Raw genomic sequence first — 22,461 nt, 5'->3', positions numbered from 1 at the left:
AACTGGTTACACTCTGTCCATGCACTCTTTCATGAAATTGTAACATGGAAGTCTTGACAGCAGACTTATTGAATACTGTGCCAGTGTCAGACACTAATAGAAGTTTAATTTTTTTCTTATTGTTTCTTTGTGGGTTTTTTGGTGTTTTTTTTTTTTTGTTTGCTTCTGAGGTTTATAACGAAAACCAAACTTGGAACTAAATTCCAAAAAATTGTCTAAATAGCAAAAGTGTTCATCTTGCCCACCACCTTTCATGAAGTCATGACACAAAATAGCTGCTGCTGCAGTGCCTTTAGAGAGCTTGGAAGAAATGTCGGGTAGTTCACTGTAACTCATGATAAGATTCATGCAAATTAAGCTAACAGGAATATATCCTGCCAGTCTGGCACAATAAAAAATCTGACAGCTTTTTATTACTAGTTTGCCAAGCCTGAAATAGCCACATGGCCTGGGAGTCACACACAGGGTCAGTACCAGCACAGTGGTGCTTCGCCAAGCAAATGTGTAAGGCTGTCATTCACACAATACCATCAACAAATAGCTACACTTCGAAAAACCCCACCAAAGCCCACCAAATCCCAATAAACAAATAAAGCCCAACACCAGCAAAATCTCAACATTGCTTTTGAAAAAAAAAAAGAGAATTTGCTATTTTGGGGTTGTGGGGAAAAGCAGTGTTAAAGATACTAACAATTTGGGCTTAGTGGGGGAAAGCAGGGGGTAGATGTTAGAGGTTTTTTGTTCAGAGGGGTTTTGTTTCTTCATTTAAAGGACAAAAATGCCTTGAATTAGATTTTGTTAACCTCTGTCACTGATTTCTGTCATTTAAAAGGCAGATCTAACTGAAGATTATTTCATAGTAGACATACTCTATACACTGTTTGAAATATCAGTTGTTGTTCCTTCCCTTAAGGGCAGGTTGTCACATTATCACCTAGGAGGACAGAAACAATTACAAAATACTAAGAAAAGCATATTGTCTGCTTTTCCTGATGCAGTACAAAGAATTTAAATGATGAAAACTTCAGACTTTTTAAATTATATATAATAACACAAAATGTTTCATGTTCTCTCTTTCTGGGTATGACTTATTCTCTTTTTCCAAGAATTACAAGTTTAGCATACAGCTTGGAGGATGATAATTACTGCCATGATAATAACATTTTTTTGAGAATTGCAGTGTAGGAATTATATTAATAAATTTATTAAAAGTTAGTTGTTAAGACATGAAATATATAAATACATTACAAACATAGTACTTACTTCATAAGTCATATATAAAGAGAGGGCTACCACGCTAAAATTATAAAATGTCATGATCTGCCTGAGTTCAAAAGGTTTTTTATTTTCCATGAGTTTGGGTCCCAAGGAAGTGACAAAATAAACGTAGGTTCCAATGATAAAAGTTGTTGGAAAAGGTGAAGACATGAGTGGCCAGCCTTCCAGTCTTGGATCTAGAGGGGGTAGAGGGAGAAAAAAAAATCAGAGGTTTACAGTACTTACTAAAACAGCTACAGAAAAGTATTTAATTCCTGATAGTCTAGGTTTTTCTGTCCCTGATCACATTTCAGAGTCCATTCACCTCAAATCCATACTGACTGGATAACATGATTTAACCCATGTAGGACTCAGCGCTTCTTTCTTCACATATAATGAAAAGGAGACACAGACTCACGAGCGACATGATTTTCTGTCTTTACAGCACAACAAAGCACACACTTTCATACAACAAGAAAGTTATAATACAACAAGCAAATGTTGCAAGTTATTCCACAGTTGTGCCAGAGAGCTGTATTGCAGAGACACCTCCTCCTAAGCACACCCCACTCCCTCTCCCTGCAGATGAGGCTGGCAGGTAATTCATCTGAGCATCACCATGATTTCACTGCACCCTTCTGTAGTTCATCACAGAGTCCCAGATCATCAAAGACTGCCACATTTCTCCATAAGCAGGTGAACTTACACAAACCTCATGTAATTTTTATTTTCTTTCATTTTCTTTACATAGACTTTTGGAAGATTTGGCTCAGAATGATCCCAAACTTAACTACTGATTGCTTTCTGTTGCTTTCATGGTTTGCTGCAGTATTTTAAGGGTAAAATTATACTAGTGTTATTTTTGTCAAGTGTTTAATTCATAGCCAAATGTTTCAAGTCAGCGAATTTTCAACCCACAGCATTCAAGCAACCTTTCACCCATGAGACCTTCTGATGTGGTTAACAGCCACTGGAAGTGTAAAAACAGATTGAGGAGGAGAGCACATTACAATGCTGCTCAGAGCTTGTCATGTGCCAGTGCTGCTGCCCACAGACCAAGGAGGACTGTGACCCACAGCATGAGGAATCTGCTTGTGTATGCTGCAGGAGAACCACCATCTCTTCACAGCTGACTGTTTTTGTTGTATCCACCCTTGCCCTGCTCCTACCAAACCTTTCCCGCTGTTCTTCCCAGCCTGATCCTGAGAAAACCACGTTCCACCACTAACACTATGACACAAAATGCCAAATACAAGCACTGTTGGGCATGGACACAACTCAGGTTCTGGAGTCATGGACACTGCAGCAGAAATGCTCGCTCCCTCCCAATACACTTCATCCCATGAGTCATACTACTTAAACTCCCTGCTCACTTGCAGGCTGTGCTTTTACAGAACAAGCAAAGTGGAAAAGATAAATCAGTAATCATATATATATAATCTTAACCACATCTCATTTTTTTTTCCAGGAATTAGCTAATCCCTGTCACTATCTGTCTACCACAGCAAGAAACACTGAGAGTGATGGGTCTTAACACCAAAATTGAGGTCTTCTCTATCAGCTTTTGGTAAGCAAACAGAATAAGAGAGTGGCAACATAAAATCAAAGTGTGATTAATATCCCTTACTAACTGCAACAAGAGACAAACATCCCTTTTCAAATTACCACTGTGACAGAGTTAATTACTCTGAGGATTAATTTCAAAATACTGAAACTTATCAGGGCTTGGGTTCTTTTTTCCACTTTGCAAAAGCAAAATGCAAGAAGCAATGTGCATTAATTAACTGATAAAATGCAATTGTTTGGTAACGAAAGAGAGTTGAAACTATACATTCAGCACCATAGGAAAAAAGTAAACTATATATTCAGGCAACCAGAGACACTGACAGGAGAATCCCTATCTGCACTTTATTTACTCTGACTTTAATTCCATAAACTACCTGAGTTTTGTTTACTTCTTATTTTAAAATGCAGAAACTAGACTGCCGTGTTAATAGGTAACCTGGCAAGTCTTACAAATATTCACAGGATGACAAAGCTACTTCTAAGTTGATAAACAGCACACCTAGCATAGCTACACATTGCTATTCAAAATTATTGGGAGTTAGTAAGTTTTAGATTTAAATGACTCACCAGCATCTTTAATCCATTCATCATACAGTAGTATAGCCTTTGATGTCAGATTGCTAAAGGCCATTTTCACTTGATTTTTATGATGCTGCCTGCAGAAAACAAGCCAAAACAGAAATACAGATTTTTATCAATAAAGAAAGATTAATAAAGTTTTTTGGGAAAGATTTTCAGGAAGCAGAGTTGTAAAAAAAGAGAAAAGACTAACAGAACACCATATGTGAAATACAGATCAGGAAGCATAAGCTGGCCACATCCCACTATCCTTGGGTCTAATTTATAGCACAGCTGTTATGCGCAACAATATGATTTTGCAATCTCTACATACAAACCAGGTGTTTCCGTGCCATAAAGTGTTATCTCAAGAAACTGTGCTGTGGTTAACCATTACAGTTAAGAGGTAAATATGAATAAGCAACAGATGCTTAAATTATTTTTTATCACCATCTCCACTTAAAGTCCAAGTTGCTGATATATGAGGAAGTTCAGCTTTGCAATATTTATTATTGGAAAAAAAAATCTAAATAATAAGTATTTCTAAGGTATGTGGGAAGGAGAAAAGATACCAATATGTCAGCATACTCCTTTTAAATACAATAATTAGCCATGTTATAATTAGTATTCAAATCCCACTCTGATGAATCAACTGTTTCCACACCAGAATCATGGAATGCCATAGTACCAACGGCAGCACCATTAACCCAAAAATTATCCAGCACATCCACTTTGCATGCAGTACCTCCTACTTATGTAAAACTTTTCAGAGAAATATTCTTATATGAATACTGATTTTTGCTCCACAATCAAACACTCATTCCCTTGCCTCATTTCCCTTAGAAAATAACTTCTAAAAATCCCAGCACATTTGATGATGTTTTTCTCGTACCCCACTCAGTGTCTCACTTTACCATATGAATTCTCTCAATACCTCTGCACAATCTTCACACTGTATTCACCTTTATTAGTAGTATTTATTTATTATTTCAGGCTGCAGCACACCTTGATAACCAGCTCCCTTCCTCTGGCAGCCCTTCTGCATCTCTTCCAGCTAACCCAGCTGCAAGCTGAGAGAGCCAGTTCTTCCCTCATGATGGTAATGCATTGCTCTCCTCAGATCTCCCCACTATCATCTTCTCATTTATCTTCACCTTAACAGTCCAGAAAAACAATTCCACCCTTATTTCCACTTCTGCAAGTACATCCTGTTCACTGCCATTTCACAGGAATTTTTAGCCACTACACTCACCCTTCATTGCAAGATGCAACACAGACAAGCCTACCTCCATTAGAGTTCAACTGATCTATTTCATCTCCATTCTCATTTTGTTGCCCACTTGTTCTCCTGGGTGAGGTTCTGTCCTGTGTCTCTGAATATCTGAAACCATCACCACTTTCAGGTTTGGAAAATATTTCCTCTGCAAGTCTCTTTTAAGTTCACATTTTCTAGAAATATCATCCTCCAGCATCAGCATTTCCCAACTCAATGTCACTGCCTTCACACTGAGCATTTTCATGCATCCTGTATTCATATTACATTATTTCCTTCAGCACTCTATGCTGATAAAGGTGCTGACAAAACAAGAAGTAGGGGGCATACTCTTTCTTTACTAATGGAAGCATAAGGAGCACTCTTGCATTTGACACTAGCAATCACATGAGAGAAAGCATTTTATGGTTAGAGGCAAATTATAAATATTATTGTCACCTTGCTCCATAAGCCAACTATGGATGATATCAAACACACATAAATCCAACCCTGTCCTGAACACCAGGTACTTCAGAGTGCTCAACTGTGACAGCCAAGCAATTCAGCCATACCTGGTGCTGGGGAGGAATCATTAAAAATGTTTACTTTATAAATAACTATTGTATTAAATTGCTAGACTGATTACAATAAATTATCCTTTTAATCCAGTATTCTTTCCATTTCAGACACATGAGAACAGTATGTCAAGAGAAAAAGCATGGCAAACTAAACTGTACTTCATGCAGTGGTTATAACAGAATTCTGCCAAAGCCCACAGAAATCTTGCATAGAGCATGGCTCAATTTTACAACAAATAAATTCCCTGAGTACAAATAATCATATTATATTTAACTGGTTCTTTGGCAAGAAAAGTAGCTTCCTGATTTCACTGCCACCCAGATGTAAGACAAAAACCACCCAATGTTTGTGCAGTTGTAATTGCCACCAGAGAAGAGCAGAGGGAACAGCCCCACAGACACCCAAGTCAGCACAGAAGGAAGGACAGGAGGTGCTCCAGGGGACAGAGCTGAGGTCCCCCTGCAGCCCCTGGTGCAGACATGGGGAGCAGCTGTGGCTCTGCAGCCCCTGGAGGGCCCTGGAATGCAGAGATCCACCTGCAGCCCCTGGAGGAGACCCAGGCCAGAGCAGGTGGATGCCTGAGAGGAGGCTGTGAATTCATGGAGAGAGAAGGCCACACTGGACCAGGCTGTGGCTGAAGGACTGCACACCATGGAAGAGTGACTGACATTGCAGCAGTTCATGGAGAACTGTTGCCCACAGGATGGACTCACACTGGAGAAGTTCACGGAGAAGTTCTGGAGAAGTTCTCCCATGGGGGAGACTCCATGCTGCAGCAGGGGAAGGACTCCTCTCCCTGAGCAGCAGCAGGGATATGTGATGAACTGACCACAAACCCCATTTCCCACCTCCCTGCACCACTCCTGGGGGGAGGAGGCAGAGCTGGGAAGGAGGGAGTGGGGGGGAAGGTGTTTTCAGGTCTCATTTTGCTTCTCATTGTCATGCTCTGATTTAGTTAGTAATAAATTCAATTATTACCTTTAATTCGAGTCTGTTCTGCCTGTCATGTTATTTGGTGAGTGATCTTTCCCAATCCTTATCTTAACCCATGAACCCTTTGTTGTATTTTTTCTCCCCTGTCCAGCTGTGAAGGGGAGTGAGAGAGAGGCTTTGGTGGGCATGTGGCACCCAGACAGGGTCAACCCACTGCAATGGGCTTGGGGTGTTGATCATGACACCCTCTTAAAGCTGTCATTCAACAACTGTAAACTCACAAATAGATAATTCTTTACATTTACCCACTTGACTCCTCCACTTTAGTTTTTGATTCAGAAGTCAGACAAATGTGCTGTCAGCATTTAAATGCAACTCATGCCTGCTAGGCATTGAGGCCAAATGCAAGACTTTTATCTGGAATCTGACTATTTCCAATAGATTTCTTCTAGCTCTAGTAGAAAGGTAGAAGATGAAAATAGTGAAACTGGCCCTTGCCATACTGATTTGTCCCAACTCTTCCGGACCCCAGCACTTACAGCTCCTCTTCCTTTAAAAGTACTCAAAAGTTTAGACAGCAGAGGCTCTCAGCCTTCAAGATTTCTTTTCTGTTCATAGTCAAGCAAGAAACAACTCCACCACAGTTAGCAAACTTTTTCTGAAACTTTCTGGAGTTCAGTAATGCTGGAGTTCAGTAACTCAAAGAAGGATAAGTTCAGTAAACAGAGAAGGATTTACACAGAAAGCAGCTCCAGCCTCACCACTCAATAGTGACTGATCTGAATCTGAAGGTAAGCAAAATACAGTAACTCCAATTTACTTTAAGAAACAATGTCTGCAAGAAAGACAGTGCTGTTCAGAACTTTCCTACAGTTAAAAGGTTTATTTAAAACCAACTTTCATATATGATATTACTATTTCACTTTCAATTTGCTTTACAATTCTACCTATTTTCTAACCTAGCTACACAGTTTTCCTTCATAAATCCACTCCTGCGAACAGAAGAATGGTAATGGTAGGTTCTCAGGATCATTTTTTGTTTACCACCTACAAAAGGAGAGTTAATGGCAGCATGAAAAATATTTTGTCTTACCTTGTTACACTTACTTCACACATATTCATACACACTGGAAAATAATATGATCAAGGCCTGCTTTTTTTAATGGAAGAGTGGAAAATAAAAGGAAATCACATATCTACACAGAAGATAAATAACTAACTTGTGCTTCACCAAAGAAACCAAACCATTTCTGAAAGACTGGTTTTAATAGTACAACTGTGTTGTTAAGCAGTAAACTGATAATGCTTTGACCGTAATGCACTCTTCCAAAACGTTTGGCAGTAGTCTACAGAAATTATCTTCTAAGAGACTGGAAAGAGTTCACCTAAGGGGTCAAAGAGTTGGAGCCAGAGAAGGCCATTTGTTAAATACACAGTTTTAGTTCTTCAAACTATAAACTCATCTGCCCATTATGCATTTGTATAGCCTTAATTCTGTCAGGAAAATATACATTTGGTTTATCTACCTGCTAATGTACTTACAGAGTCAGTTCATCAGCACTTTTATTTCCAATCTTCCCCTTTCTGCTCTTATCAAAATTTAAAAATGCCATTAAAATGCACAATAGATTGTCCAGTTGGTAGCAAACTCTCTCAAAATTAGGTAACACAAGCAGACTCATTTTCAAAATTGGGTCATTTTAAACAATATATTGCAAACAATTTACATAAACTCAAAAATACAATAATATAAGTAGTCTGGCCAGCTTGAAAAGTTCTAAATAACAGAGACAGTCCTCTCAAACACATGCAATTGGAAAACAACTTTCAAAACCACCTAAAAAACATATGCAAGATATTCAGCTCTTCAAAAGAAATAAGCACTGCTTTTCTTTTTGTCAGTGGAAATAATACTGTGTACCTAAGTTCAAGTCAGTGTAGCACTATAATTTCTGAAGATATCTTTAAACAAATGTGCCTCCACCACTGTAAGAAAAGGAGATATAAGTGAGGCAAAGGAGGAAAAGTTTTGTGTTAAAGAGCAAAGTAATCTGCTGTGCTCTGGTTGCCTGCAACTTAGCAGACACCTGGAAGAGCCCACTAACTGCAGCTCAGCTAAGGCATACAGCTTGGCAGAACCAGTTCCAGGTTGGACCATTACCTTTACTGGAGAGACAAGGGCAGATAAGATTGTTTACGCCAACAGAAATGCCACAAATACTACAGCAAATCATATGAGAATGTCTGACGATGAGAAGTGGTAAGGAAACAAGCTGTTGGAAGTGTTCAAGTTCACTCAGCTCACAAAACTATTAGTGATTTTTGTAATGGGAATTACTGGTATGCCTCAAATATTCCTAATTTTTAAATGAGAAAAAGAAGTTTCTCACATTCCTTTGGTTAACCCACATGAAAGATATTTGCCATTCTTTATGCTCATTTATTTCCCCTACATAGTTTTTAAAAAATAAAACAGATATCAAGATTTGCTTTTAAATAGTAATTTTACAAAAATTGTTTTATGTTAATGGCTACTAAACAAAATAAGCACATAAAAGAACTTCACAAAAAATACACAAAAAACAAACAAACAAAAAAACCCCTCAGAATGAAACAATCTAATATAAGCTCTGTCACTCCAAAAAACAATTTTCAATTCACATGAACTTAAAACACTTAACATTAAAAATAAACATTAGAGAAAAAAGCTTATTTCTAGAAAGACAGACAAGATACTTTTACAGTGATCCTTTAGAAAATGTCTGGAGATTATGACAACCCAGGGCAGAATTCAGTGGTCTAATTTCCACCCAGGATAGGTCTCAAAAACAAAGCTTCTGGAGTATCACACCTAGCCCAGTGATGACTGGAGGATCATCCACCCTGCAGACCCCAGTGGAAGAGGGGGAGAGCCTACAGCAACATTGACACATGCAGGTCTGATTTCAAAATTATAGCTTAAGAAATGGCAGTAATACCGGCTTACATATTCAGGCACAATTATGAAACTTTCATGTTTCAGAATCACTTTGTATACTGTTGTTAATTCTGCTCTTGAAGTTCAGAAGGTAATTAAATTAGGACGTTTCACAGATGGTATCTTAAGATTTACCTGGGAAATACCAGCTCTGCCCTTCCTATTTCCCAAGGCTGTGTGTTACATAATTGCAGTTATTTTAACTACATTACTCCCTTATGCCACATGGCAAGCAACTACAAACTACCTATTATATTACACGGATTACTCACTCATGTTCTGCAACAAAGTTTTAAACTTCAGCTGGGTGTCACCTGTTGTTATGAATTTTGCTGAGAAAAGTTTCTGTCACCTTTTCCATTTTTATGCCTTCTCTCAACCATCCAGCACAGTTTGTGAGCGATTCATCTCACATGCAAGTTTGCTACATCCTGCTTAAAATTATATGGCTTTTTCTTCTTTGATAATATTGCTTATGAACACTGCCCCTGCTAGATGATAGTGGATATCCTAAAAACAGATTACTGAGGCTTAGAAACTTTATTAGAACATTTTCTAAAATTCCTCATTGGAACTATTCAATAAGATATGTAATGCTTATCTTGTGTAGTCACCCTTACTGAATTTTTTACATAGGACTTCTTTATTTAATCCTTTGCTTTTTAAACTAGCATCAAATCTGTTATTCATCTATGTGACTAAAGTACTCTAAGTAGCACAACTAGTGAAAACAGGTTTCATTTAAACTACACTTCTCACTGGTTTTTTGTCTGTCCAATGCATTTCCCACTCAGCTGCTGTGTAAAATAAAGACCAGTTTGTATTTGCTTCCACACCTCTCTATAAATAGTTAAAAGAACAGATATTGAAGACTTCACAGCAAAGCTGAACAGTAACAACAGGAATGGAAAATCCCCTTCTTATGGGAACAATTTCAGGAGTATAGCCCTGCTTTGTACCAGCTCCCAGCCAGAATTACAGGGGCACTCTCCTGGATCACACACACTGAACCAACTACCAGTGTCTGAATGAGGAAGGCCTCTTGTGCAGTCCAGTCCCACAGCATCACTGCCAGTGGGGCTGCTCCAGGCAGCTGCAAGATAAGCCACAGCAGTTCACCAATCCAAATTAAAGCTTAGGCTTTGAGAATGAAAAAAAAAATATTATTTCTCAGTCAACTCAGACTTGAAAGGCTGAACTGGCTTGTGCAAAGGAAACATTAAAACTCACAAACTGATATGCCACAGAAAGGGAGAATTTTGGGAATAACAGCCCTGTCATAGATCCCTTTAAGTTGATAATGAAGTCATGTAGGGAGGCCACATCATCATCCAGTCCCACCTACTCATAGACAATCCTGGACTTGATTGCTAGTCAAACACTTCATATGCTCCACCTCAAAAAGTCATCCCACTGTCCACCAGGGCACTCTACAAGATGAGATGTGAAACCACAAAAATTACATTGTGCTACAGTAAGGCAGGAAAAGATCTGTTATCACCAGTATCTTAAATATCTTAAACATATCACCTGAGGTTGCAGGGATGCCTGTGAAACGATCCTAGGGACTAATCTTCCACATCAATACGAAGACTTATCAAGTCTAAACAGTTCTTGCAACCATAGCCTGGAAGGAAGTTTCTTTGCAAGTCTGAATCTACTTATCAGGTTAAATCAAGTATAGCACTCTGGGCACATCCCTGAAAAAGTTCTCAGTTTCACTTAGGACTTGAGCACCATGGACATCACTGTATCTTCACCAGCTTTCTCTCCCCATACTTCCAATGTTTCAGAGAAAACAAACAACATTAGCAGGGGTAAAGTTCCTAAGACTTCAACTTGTTTTCAGTGCGCCCCTGCCTTTAACAAAAGCTCTTTATTGAGCATTTAAATGTCAGCCATCCTTCAGCCAACTAGTCTCACCTCCCTACTCTGCTGCAGTGAGCGGCTCCTCATAGAGCTTAGAGCAGCAGCGCCTCTCCTTGGTGCCCCAGTGCACTACTTACCCTTGGCTCCTTTGAGTTTGATTCTAGCTCAGTGACACCAGCTCACAATATCACCTAGACCTGCATACACAGTGACTCCTGAGGCACACACAGCATGACAACTTTCACTTAGAAGTAAAAATAAGGTTGTTAATGCAACCTCACTTCCATCAGACAGTGGTATATCATTACCCTTATCAAAGGCCTTTGGTAATGAATTGGTTTAGTAACTGGGCCATATCCAACCCAGGTTAACATCCTCCTTTCCCAAAGGATTTAGACTCTCCTGGTTCCTCCTTACCTTATTGTACAACTAGGAAAGCAGCATTTCAGATTTACTTGAAAGACCAGATCAACTAAGCTTTAGGTCATTTTAAGCAGACTTTCACAAAACATAAACTAAAGGCTAGAAAGCAGTAACACAATCTAGTATTTTCAGCCGTGCTGTGCAATCATGCTAACTCATACCCCCTGTGCTCCCTGCTCATTCATCTACAAGCCAACATCTTCCTAACATACAGAGCTCTTACCCATTCTGTTTGTTTTTCCTCTATAAACAGCTATAGTAGAGACAGTTCTGATAAGGATATGTAAGAATTATTTACAGCTGTGGTGTTTCTAAAGTGCATACACATCATTAGTAACCAAGCAAATCAGAATAGAGCTCTGTACTGAACTAGAGGTAAGGACTGTTATTTACCTGCCCAGCAAAAGATAACACAAACTGGGTTTCTCAAGCCTTGGCAGCACATTTTTAATACTCAGTTTATAGGTAAGCTCTACAAAGAGAGAGGGAGTGCAAGTGCCAGCTAAATACTTTGAATGAAAGGGATCAAAGACATCAAATGTCTGAGACTGTCCCCTTCTCTTAGCAGCAAGCTGAGTGACTGAGCCACTCCACCATATTGTCTACCCTAATTTACAGTTAAGAGTTAATGCATAAGGGTTAAGTGAATATAAGGCTCTCATACATTGAATTAATCACAACAGAAGCAGTTTGCTACCAAGGACTTGGTTTGTGTTTACCCACCTCTTAGTAGAACAACAGCGTAAATTGTCATTAAATAGTCACAGTGGGGGTGACTCCATGGAAGCTAAACAGAAACAGAAAAGCAGAGCTAGACTTCAGCTTCCAGAGAAGACTCCTCACAAAAAAGGGAACAGGACTCATTACATAGGTAGTAACTTGCTAACCTAGCCAATGCCAATGGAAAAAAAAGTAGACAAGCTTTTTTATTTCCAAAGACATGTCATAACCAAGTAATCAATGGTAATATACCAGTTGGTATTCAGCACTAGGGAAAAAAAAAATTAGACCATAATTTTCACTTGCGGTAGACAAAGACAGGTAGATGGAGCTGTCTTTGTAACACAAAAATACATCAGAAAAGAGTTTTATAGGAAGAGGAGATGGAAAAAGAAAAGTAAATAATTACCTTAAGAACACAATATTCACCTTAAGAAAGAAGAGGTAAGCAACTAAAGTGAAAAGTAATTATTAAAGGAAGAGGTGTTTTTCCACAGTTACATCTTGTGTATAGCATACACTCAGCTCTTGTCACTGTAGTTGCCATGGCAAAACAACATTGCAAAATCAATGCCATTTTATGGAATTTTTATTGCACCAGCTCTACCCTTGCTGGGTTCAGAATATTAGTAAGTAGTAACACTGATAACACCTGTGCAGAGTTGCAACATACTATTTTGTACACCCTCTAATGCAGCAATTTACAGTAGTTGAACTGCTCCCACACCACTCTCCCATGCTGACGTGAGCTAATTTGCTTTACCATTGTTTCCCACTGCCTTGCACTTGCTCAACCTACCCACCCTCTGGGTCCTGGGCCGATATCCTAGGCAGCAAAATAATGCATTCCTTCTGCTCCTATTTTGCTTGCATTGCAGTAGGCAGGCATAAATTTTAAAGGCAGCTGACCTAGAACTGACACCCTCCCTTCCCTCCCCCCTCTTTTTAAGCTTCCATGCACCATAGTGGACATGCTGCTGAGCATTGTAAACATCAGCAACTGCACCCTCCCTGGGAAGCTCTTCCAAGAGAGCGGGAACCAGCTGTGCTGACACCTTTGGCAGTGACCCGCACAGCGCAACGTCAGCTCGGGGACATGTGACACGGGCACAGTGACAGGTGGTGGCAGAACTTTGGGGTGACAAAAGCCACTTTAAAGGAAATGTCCTAAGTGCTTTTTAAACTAAGGTCTCAGAACACTCCTCCTACCCAAGAAAGCATGCTGACAGTATCATTAAAAAGCTGCTGCTCCCACGTCCAGTCTTGGCACATGTACTTTTTGGAGCACTGCAGGAAGCAACTCCACTGCCACATCCTAAATCCTCCCAGTCCAGAGCTGGTAATTTATACAGCTGCAGCTAGAAGTTTCAAATCACTGAGGATTATGCAGGGAGGTATACAGGACTTAGGTTGTTGTTGTTGTTTAAATTAACATTCTTCAGCATGATGAAAGGTTTGGTTAATCACTATGAAGTGCACTCATGAGTATTAGTATCAGGCAACCCATGAAGGCACATTATACCACTGTTTGGAGACACAGGCCTCTCAGTCAGAACAACTAAATAGAGCAGTAAAGTCAATTTCTCATGGCACTCAATTTTTTATTTCTACATCCCAAAGAAGACCTCCACTTAAAAAAAAAATAATAAATAGGTAATTAACTTACACTTACACATGATCAAAGTTACTGTGGAAGGGACAAAGTGAAATACAAGCTTCTGAAATGGAAAAGCCAAATGTTTCTACTATACCTCATACTCAATGGAGGAATCACAATGGGGTGGAGAATGGAAATGGGCAGCAAATAGGCATCTGAAGTTTAAGGATAACTGGAGGAAATTACCCCACAGGCTCATCCTGAAGTCAAAGCCACTTGCATTGTGATTATATGTTGAATCCAGAGATGAATGCATGGAAATTAGTACATTTTAAACCCCCACTTGATTCTATTCAAAATTTGAGTAAGTTTTTGGGTACCACTCCAGCCATCCTGCATGTTGCTTACACTACTTGCCTGATAACTTTGCCCAGTACCTTTTGCTTTTGAGATGACTCACCCGTTGGAGGCAGATCCAGTTTGGCAGCTTGGGCACATGGGGTGAACACAAGAATGGGAGCACCTTTGCTTTCACACAGGGCTAGCAGCAGTTTCAAAAATACTCTTTTCCACTTGCTATGCAGATACCCCTCTAAGGACTAAGGAAGTGCTGGACTTTCAAAGGGTTCTTCTGACAGACTTGGAGGTCAGAACTCAAGAAACAGTACAGAATAGGAATATTCATGTTTGCCTATAAGTATTGGAGTGAGGAAACATCCAGACACAGTGACCCAGAGCAGGCAAAGGCCTATAGGAACTAAAGAAAAAGGCTGCATGGGCAACACAATGTTGCATGGACAGTATTCAGAAAACAGCCTAACCTCAACAGCTCGCATGAAAGCAAAATCATCCATTACTTAAAAACATTAACTGGTTTGATCTGCAAAAGTATATAATAAGATTTTTTTAAAACCAGATCTTGTTATGAAAATTCAGCTTTAAAATATATAAATTTTTCATTCAAATTCCAAGAAATTAATACGCAAGAGTTTACAGAACAAAGTGCAAAATAGAGGTTGATATTATGGGCAAAGATACCTTAATGACTATACACAGCTGTGAAGGCATACATCTGCTCCAGATCTAGTTATCTAGACCTTAGTTTCTTTGCTAAGAGGGATTTCTAAAAGTCTTCATTATTTTGCACTTCCTGGAAGCTCAAGAACAGCACAAAAAGCAGCACTGTGCAGGCCATGAGTTTGTAATTCAGAGCTTTTTTAAATCAGCCTGGAACACCAAACAGTAACTTCACAGAGAAGCAGAATCAAACAACACATCCATGCACAAGTTTAATCACAGGTATGTAAGGATTTTTCCATCTTCTATCATATTTTCCACTACCACAATAAAATGTACTTTTAACCATCTTTCCAATTGCTTGGAGACCACCTAGGATCACAAGACGTCTCTGCAGTTTAAAATACAACAGTTCATCCAGACAGCATGGAGGAATGAACCAGCTATCTCTGGGCAAGGCAACTGCACTTTTTTTGTCCTCTTTTCGATCCTGAAACATTGCCAAATATAAATAGCTTAAAAAAAAAAGAGATCCCATCAACAAAGTGCATTAGGCAATGGATATGCAACATCAGAATAACACAGGAGACAATAATACTTCCAACAAAGAAGCTTGGCAAGCAGCAGAGTACTCAGCCTAATACTAATGTTCCTTTAAAACACCAGTATACTAGAAACAGACAAGTGTCTAACAGTCTACTCAGCATGCTACAGCAGTAAAACAGAGTAAAACTGGACTGTCTCCAATACAAAAGAAAATTAGACTTATGTATAGCTATGCATTTAAGTTATCAAAAATAGTCTATTTGACATACAGGTTTCAATGCCTTGCAGGAGAGATCAGTCAGTGGGTTTGGTTCACTCTCTGTATGAAGTTCTCAGCTCCCAGAGAAAAAGGGGCATGTCTTCTACCAATCAACACAGAAAAGCTGCAAACAAAATCAAAGTGTTATGTGCTGGTTCAATACTCCAGTTAATAAGCAAAACTAGCAGGCCACATCCCCCTTTCTGAACCTAAAGCAAACCCATAGCCCTCATCATGAAAGCAAACCTGGTTTGCTTCTACTCTTCTTCTGCTTCACTTCACAATGACTCTATTGCTCACACTTAAGCCAAACAATTTGCTTTTGCACATATTCTTTGTCTTACATATACATTATTTAGGTGCAGGTTCATCCAGCTGACTATATCCAAAAAGTGTGATGCCATCCCACTGACTGGAAAGGAAAACTGGATCTCTTCCCACTGCAGTCATCTCAAAGAATGAGCCAAGGTCATATAATTTCATGGTCTGTAAAAGTGACTCCCTCACTTATCACAGAAGTCTTTCTAGATTCAATCAGGTGTGATGCTTCAGCACCTTGGATGAAAGCAACTGATGAAATATCACATTTTACAACAATATGCGTAAACTCTCTACAGGATAAAAGCAAGAACACCAGATTGCACAATTTCCACACCTCCAGAGGCAATTTTCCGTTCCCTACTTTTAAATGTAGTTCAAATGGGTTACATGAGATGTTCAGTTTTAAAATAAAATAGCAACCTCATTTCAAAACTGGGAAAAATTCTAGAGCAAACCAGAACTCAACATGGTCCAGTCCATGTTCAGGAACATTTTCTCCACAACTTTCTGATAAGCTTCCCCTAACTGATTAAGTGGTTCACTTTGGTTTGCAAAAAGCTGTTTCAGGATGATCTGAAATTCAGATGGAGAATACTTACCCCTTAAGATTTCAAGCAGTCATTAAAGGACTAGTTGAAGAGAGGCACAGAGTATTCTAATGGCACCTGTATTTTACATTCCCTCCTCTCTTTCTAAAATCTGCCATGCTCCTAGTTAGAAGTTAAACTGGGTGAACCTTCTAAACATCTAAGAGCTATGGCATGAGGCTATTTACGGTCTTGTCGTAAAGTTTTTTTCCTTTTTCATGTAAAAACAAACTTAAGCAAACTCCCTAACAACTAGACTTGTTACAGAACAACAGGTGCTACAGAAACAATACTGTCAGCACAGCAGAAATAATGAGAGTGATTGTAACAAAGCTTTTGAGAAGTGCACCTTACAAGTAGTTTTATGAAAGGTTTCATTTCAAAGTTGACAGTGAACATTTGAGTTTGCTTCATTATCCTCTTGGCTTTGATCAACTGTATATTCTACAATACTCATTCACAAGAGACAAAGGGGGACAGGGCACTTCCAAAGTAATAATAATAGTAGTAATAATAATTTCATTAAGCTTGTCACATCCCTTCTGTACAGTTAAAGACTAAAAAGTGAATTTTTTTCTTCAACACTGAACAAACAAGCTAGAACTCTGACTACAAAATGATAAAGAATGTATTTAATCTAGATTTTTTCCAACTGTACATTTAAACTAACACAAAAGAGATTGTTGTGGATGTTAAGAATGCAAATACTGTAAAACACACTGTTCTCTTGCAATATACTTGAATCCAAGTAATTTTCACCTGTACAAAAGGAAACCTTGCCAGCTACTACTTCTCTGAACTGATTACAGACATTTCCACATGACCATCTCCGTCTATTCATAATGCCACAACTTTCCTGAAAGAAAGAGCACAGTACCAATGTGAACCATTCCCATACTCTAAAAGCATACAGAGAACAACTGAATCAGGTTTTTGTGACTTGGCTTTAAGTCATTTCAGGACTGATGATACAATGCAAATTATTTCCAAATCAACAAACTGATCTTTGTGAGTCAGAGTCCAGCAAGAGTCGTCCCCTTCTTTTGTTAGAAAACAAAGAATAAAAGGAATAGAGTAAGCTATATTTTTATCTCAGGCACAGCCATGAACCCTGAATGCCATCACTGGGATCGGAGCATTCTCTTGAATTCCAGCCTATGAGATGCCTGTTGAAACTTAGCAGCTTTTTGCACAGTACGTCCTATTTCTTAGCACAGGGTTTTGCAGTGCACTAGACAAACTTATGCTCACATTCACATGCATTTAGTAAGGCATTGCTTTAAAAAAAAAGAAAAAAAGTCTTTGAATAGAGGTTCCAGGCACAGAGCCCAATGTGCAAGGCCCATATCAATATAAAACATAATCCAAACTACAAAGAATTCACAATACAATTAAACACAGGCAGGCAGCGTGTAGGAATTCATAAAGCTGCTACAAGCAGCTTCTCTTGAGCACAGCCTGCTCAAGCAGAGCAAGTCTGGCTGTTTACAGGGTAAGTTTGCAATTAGAAGAGCACTTTTAATAGTAGCAACATAATTTTAATCAACCTCTCTCCACATTACTCATACCTGCTCCTATGTCACCCTTGACTTCTGCTGGAACAACCATTTTTCTGGCTGCCTAATAAAACAGATTGGGAAACAGATCCAGCACAGGAGAGCAAGCCTCACAGAATAAGAAAGGGTTTTTTTTTAACCCAGACTGTTTCCTCAGTGCTTTTTAGCACCAGATTTCACCAAGAAATACTCCAGCCCAAAAGAAAAGTGACACAAGAAGCACATGCAAAGAAAAGCATGTGGAATAAGAGAAATGTTGGTGAAACTGCAGCATCAGGCTAAGTAGGTATCTCAAGCAGAGTGGAAGTAAGGGTTCATGTGTTTGCTGCTTTTACCCTGGCAGAGTTAAAAGGGGCAATCTGAATACCATTGCTCCTAGCAAATAAGGTGATTCATAGAGTTTACTGACACCTGTATTTGTCCTCCTTGTGACATCTGTGCCTCTCTGCAGGTGGAAGCCAGAGTTTGCTTTGGGCCGGATAAGCTTCACAAGTAGTTTTCAAGAGATTTGTGTGCTACCTCAGGATTTTGAAATTAAATGCTACTGAAATTCAATTCCTTAGACTCTCATCAAGAACCAAGATAACACTTAAAGACACTTAAATCTGTGATTCTCTAAACTGTTTATTCATCTCACATTACTCCATTCACGAACCACTTATAGGTGTTTTCTAATAAACATCTTCAGTGATAAATTGCTTTGTGTAGCCATCATAAGCGGGCAGAACGAAAAAACAAAAAACATGCAGAAGAAAAAAAAAGACATCTTGACAGACACATTGAAAGCACATTTTACTTTCTGAATTCATTAAAAATAGAAAAAAAAATTACCAAAAAACAAAATGAAAACCAACCAACTATTCAATATTTGCATGTCAATGGTCAGCATTAAACACTGAAACCAAAGACAAGTAAAGATAAGAAACACCCAACTTATTCTGGTGTCTCTCATCAGTGTAAACTCACATACTTAACTTTTTATGTTTTGGATTTCAACTAAATGTCATATACATAGAAAAAAAATCTTAACTGCTACATCACTGGCAACTTTGCCAAACTTTTGGCAAATTGGAAATGTGACAACAGGCACTTAAATTACTGCATGTCCCTCTAGCTTTACAGGTACCCTTTAAACTGAGATGTTTAAAAAAAGTACAATCAGTTTACAAAATTAACTACTAGATTTGTTAATTCTTTTGTTCTAATAACCTCATATTTTTCAGGAGTAAAAGGTTTTGTTTCCACCCTGCACTTGCCCTTTACATGCAGCAGTGAGCCTCGGTAGTGGGTGAGGTCCCAGGGCAAGCACATGGGACTTGCTCCCTAGCACTGTGGAACAATGCAGAGTAGCCATTCAGCTTTCAGGGCAGCTTTCAAGCAAAGACCAACTTCCCTTTAAGTACTCAGGCCTACAAAACTGCTGCTTTAAGTTAACAATCCGTAAACTGCAGTAGACAAAAACATACCTAAGTCTGCCATTTCTTGAATTTAATACATACTTGAGCAACAAGAAACTGATAAAAACTCTGCCCATGTGCCACGTGCTGTGACTTCATGAAAGAAAACCAGAATAGTGAAGAGCTGCAGTGAGGGACAGAGGAATAGTGACGGAAACAAGTATTTGTTCCTTTCCAGCTGCCCAGGCTTTGAGAAGCAGCCTAAAGTTTCAGACATCCATTAGCCTGAAGAGAATATGAGTGTTGGGCTACAACATTATTTGTATAAAATATGCTGTGCCACTGAAGATGTCAACTGTCCATATTTGCCTATATACTATAGCTCTACTATCCGTATTTTACAAGACATCCTTGATCCACTTCAGGCAAAGCAACACAGTTGGTCTAAACCCATAACTGATATCTACACCATCTTATGTGTCTTTCAGCATACCAGACTTCACCAGGAAAATTATGGGGCAGCAGCCTCTGACTGCCATGTGAAGCAGCCATCAGGCAGGGAGAGATGCCACATGAAGTCTGCCATGCTAGATCCACAGTACAACAAACACAATTTCACAAGCAGCTAATGAAGATCCATAAAGGGATCTTGGCTCCCTTCCACCTCCTGCCCTTGAACATGGCACAGAGATGACATTTTTCCACTTCCCCCACCCCACACATGCCTCCCATGCCCATCCCATGCACTGCTTATGCCTCTGCCTCACTCTGCAGCTGCCCACACCTCCAGAAATTTGTGTGTTAGGCAACCAGATATGGGCAGGCCAGAGGAAGCAGACATACTGCGCAGAAGCAGCTTCAAGAGGAAGAGCAGAAGTCTACAGTGGGGGGAAAAAAAGATTGCCAGTTCATTGCGGTAGAGAGAAACCAAGTCAGGAAAGGCACAGAGAGGCACGGGGTGCACACTTGGCAAATGCCATCAAGTCATGTCAAGATACAAAAACGCCCCTGATTAGTTCTTTTACTGATATGCCGCCAGTTGATAGGGATTTCATGGTATTTCCTGAGTTTCATAATGAGTTAAATCCTATTTGGCTTGTATTACTTGACTAATGCTGTGGCATCTTTCCCAACACATTCCATGAATATTGCTTCCTGTACCAGAACCTGTCTTGCTCTACCAATAAGTTCTAAATAGAAAGATCACATTATATTGAAACAGCATAAAGTTGCATTATTCTGTATTATCAACAGAGGTGCTGCCTAGCAAGAATTTCAAAGAATCATAGAATGGCCTGAATTGGAAAGATCACCTAGTTCCAAACTCCTGCCATGGCCAGGGACACCTTTCACTAGACCACGTTGTTCAGAGCTTCATCCAGCCTGGGCCTTTCAGGGATGGGGCATCCACAGCTTTTCGGGGCAAACTCTTCCAGTGCCTCACTTTAAGCCTATGTTTCTCTAGGTTTTCAAATCCTAGGTCTTTGTACATTTTCTTCAGGTAAACATGTGAGTACAAGTGCTCCCACTCCTCAGGGAAATGTTTTCAGGGTACATCCACACTGCCTAATGCCATGTCAATACACCATGATTCCACCTCTACCTGAGGCAGCTCCAAGGCAGCCTGAGTGTGTTCTGGGCAGCACCCCAAGTGTTGAGCAGCAGAATAAATCAGACAGCATGTTCCCAGGCTGCTCCCAACAACCAGAAAAACTTGTTGAAACTTCTCCCACATGGTACTACTCAGTACAGACCTACACATGGGTCTGGGAAGACCTGAATTACAATGAAGTAAAGAAGAGAGTATCCATACATGCCAGTAAGTTTTCTGGTTTGTCTGAACAACTTTAATTAACATACCTTGATTTCCTATGCAAGCAAAAAAAAAAAAAAAATCAGTAAGAGCTGGTTTGCTGCCTCACTATGACTTTTCAAGCATCACATTATCCTGTCCTGGTGACAGCAACAACCAAGACCCAACCAAAGTTTCAATTCAAAACGTATTTACAAATTAAGTATCCACAAACTTACAATTCTATAACAAAATACATGACAGCTACAGTTGCAAAGGACAGGTAAGTCTAAGAGGCCGTTCCAATGTAGCCTCATCAACCCCCCACAACTGCCACAGACCTGCCCCCGTGGCTCCTGGCCTCACTGTCTATGCGGCCAGTCCTTAAGGACAGACCTGCCCCACGCGGCAGCAAAGGTGACCTGTCTCCAAAGACGAGGAAGGCAGCAAGCCAGACAGCCACCCTTTCAGTTTGCCAGACAACCCCTGGCTAGACATCACCCCTCCAGCCCCACATTTTAATATCACCATCTTAAGCACATGGGCCACACCTCTCCCCTGACTGCCTCCAACCTTCACCCTTGAGGAGAAAAACCTCCGTTTCTTGCTGCCTGGGATCACCCTTTGGGACCAAAAGCTGCGGGAAGAAAAAAGCATTTTTCAACAATAAGGCCCCTGATGTAGTGGGGCCCTGCACATGCCACGATGTAAGTTGTTCTTCATGACACGTTCTGTTCATGTGAGGCATAGCCACAGGTCCTTGAGAGACAGGCACCGGGAGGTGTGGGGCACAGCCAGAGGGTTTGGAGGAACAAGTACTGCTTAGTGCCAGACCCGGTGAAAGGGTTTAGGGGCACAGACACGGTGCGGTGTAGCGCACAGTGAGAAAGCTTGGAGGCAAGGCACCGCAGGGTGAAGTACACTCAGTGGGGCTGGAGGAGGAAGCACCACAGGGCACTGCCTGAGAGTCTGGAAGTATGGCACAGGAGGGTGCGGACAGAGAGAGGGATCAGGGATGCAGGTGCACCCAGAGGACGAAGGTGGGGAGCAAAAAAGCTCAGCGCGGAACAGACAGGGGTTTGCGGAAGAGAGAAGAGGTACGGGAGCAACCAGGGAGTCAGGGAGTTTGAAAGGAAGGAAGGCAGGAGGCAGCCCCAGACCCGTCCCGTCCCGCCCCGCCCAGCCCTGCACGCCCCAGCGCGGGACAGACCCTGCGGAAGAAGGCTCCTGCTCCCGGGATCGCCGCGCTGCCCCG

General features: G+C 40.2%; 1 protein-coding gene across 1 annotated transcript in view; it reads right to left on the bottom strand.

Moving 5' to 3' along the window:
• ELOVL7 (ELOVL fatty acid elongase 7) overlaps positions 1 to 22,455 on the bottom strand; it is a 31,091-nt gene extending 8,636 nt beyond the window's left edge. The window contains exons 1-3 of the mRNA XM_005421975.2: positions 22,417 to 22,455; positions 3,391 to 3,479; positions 1,264 to 1,454 (exon numbers count right to left, since the gene is read on the bottom strand). Coding sequence (XP_005422032.1) covers positions 1,264 to 1,454; positions 3,391 to 3,454 — 255 coding nt within the window. The 5' untranslated portion in view covers positions 3,455 to 3,479; positions 22,417 to 22,455. The remainder of the gene's footprint in view (positions 1 to 1,263; positions 1,455 to 3,390; positions 3,480 to 22,416) is intronic.
• Positions 22,456 to 22,461: the final 6 nt, after the last annotated feature.

This window comes from Geospiza fortis, unplaced genomic scaffold (assembly GCF_000277835.1).
Source record: "Geospiza fortis unplaced genomic scaffold, GeoFor_1.0 scaffold443, whole genome shotgun sequence".
In the NCBI taxonomy this organism is placed as follows: Eukaryota; Metazoa; Chordata; class Aves; order Passeriformes; family Thraupidae; genus Geospiza; species Geospiza fortis.
The sequence above is the reverse complement of the archived record's forward strand: the minus strand, read 5'-3'. Positions and strand labels throughout refer to the sequence as shown.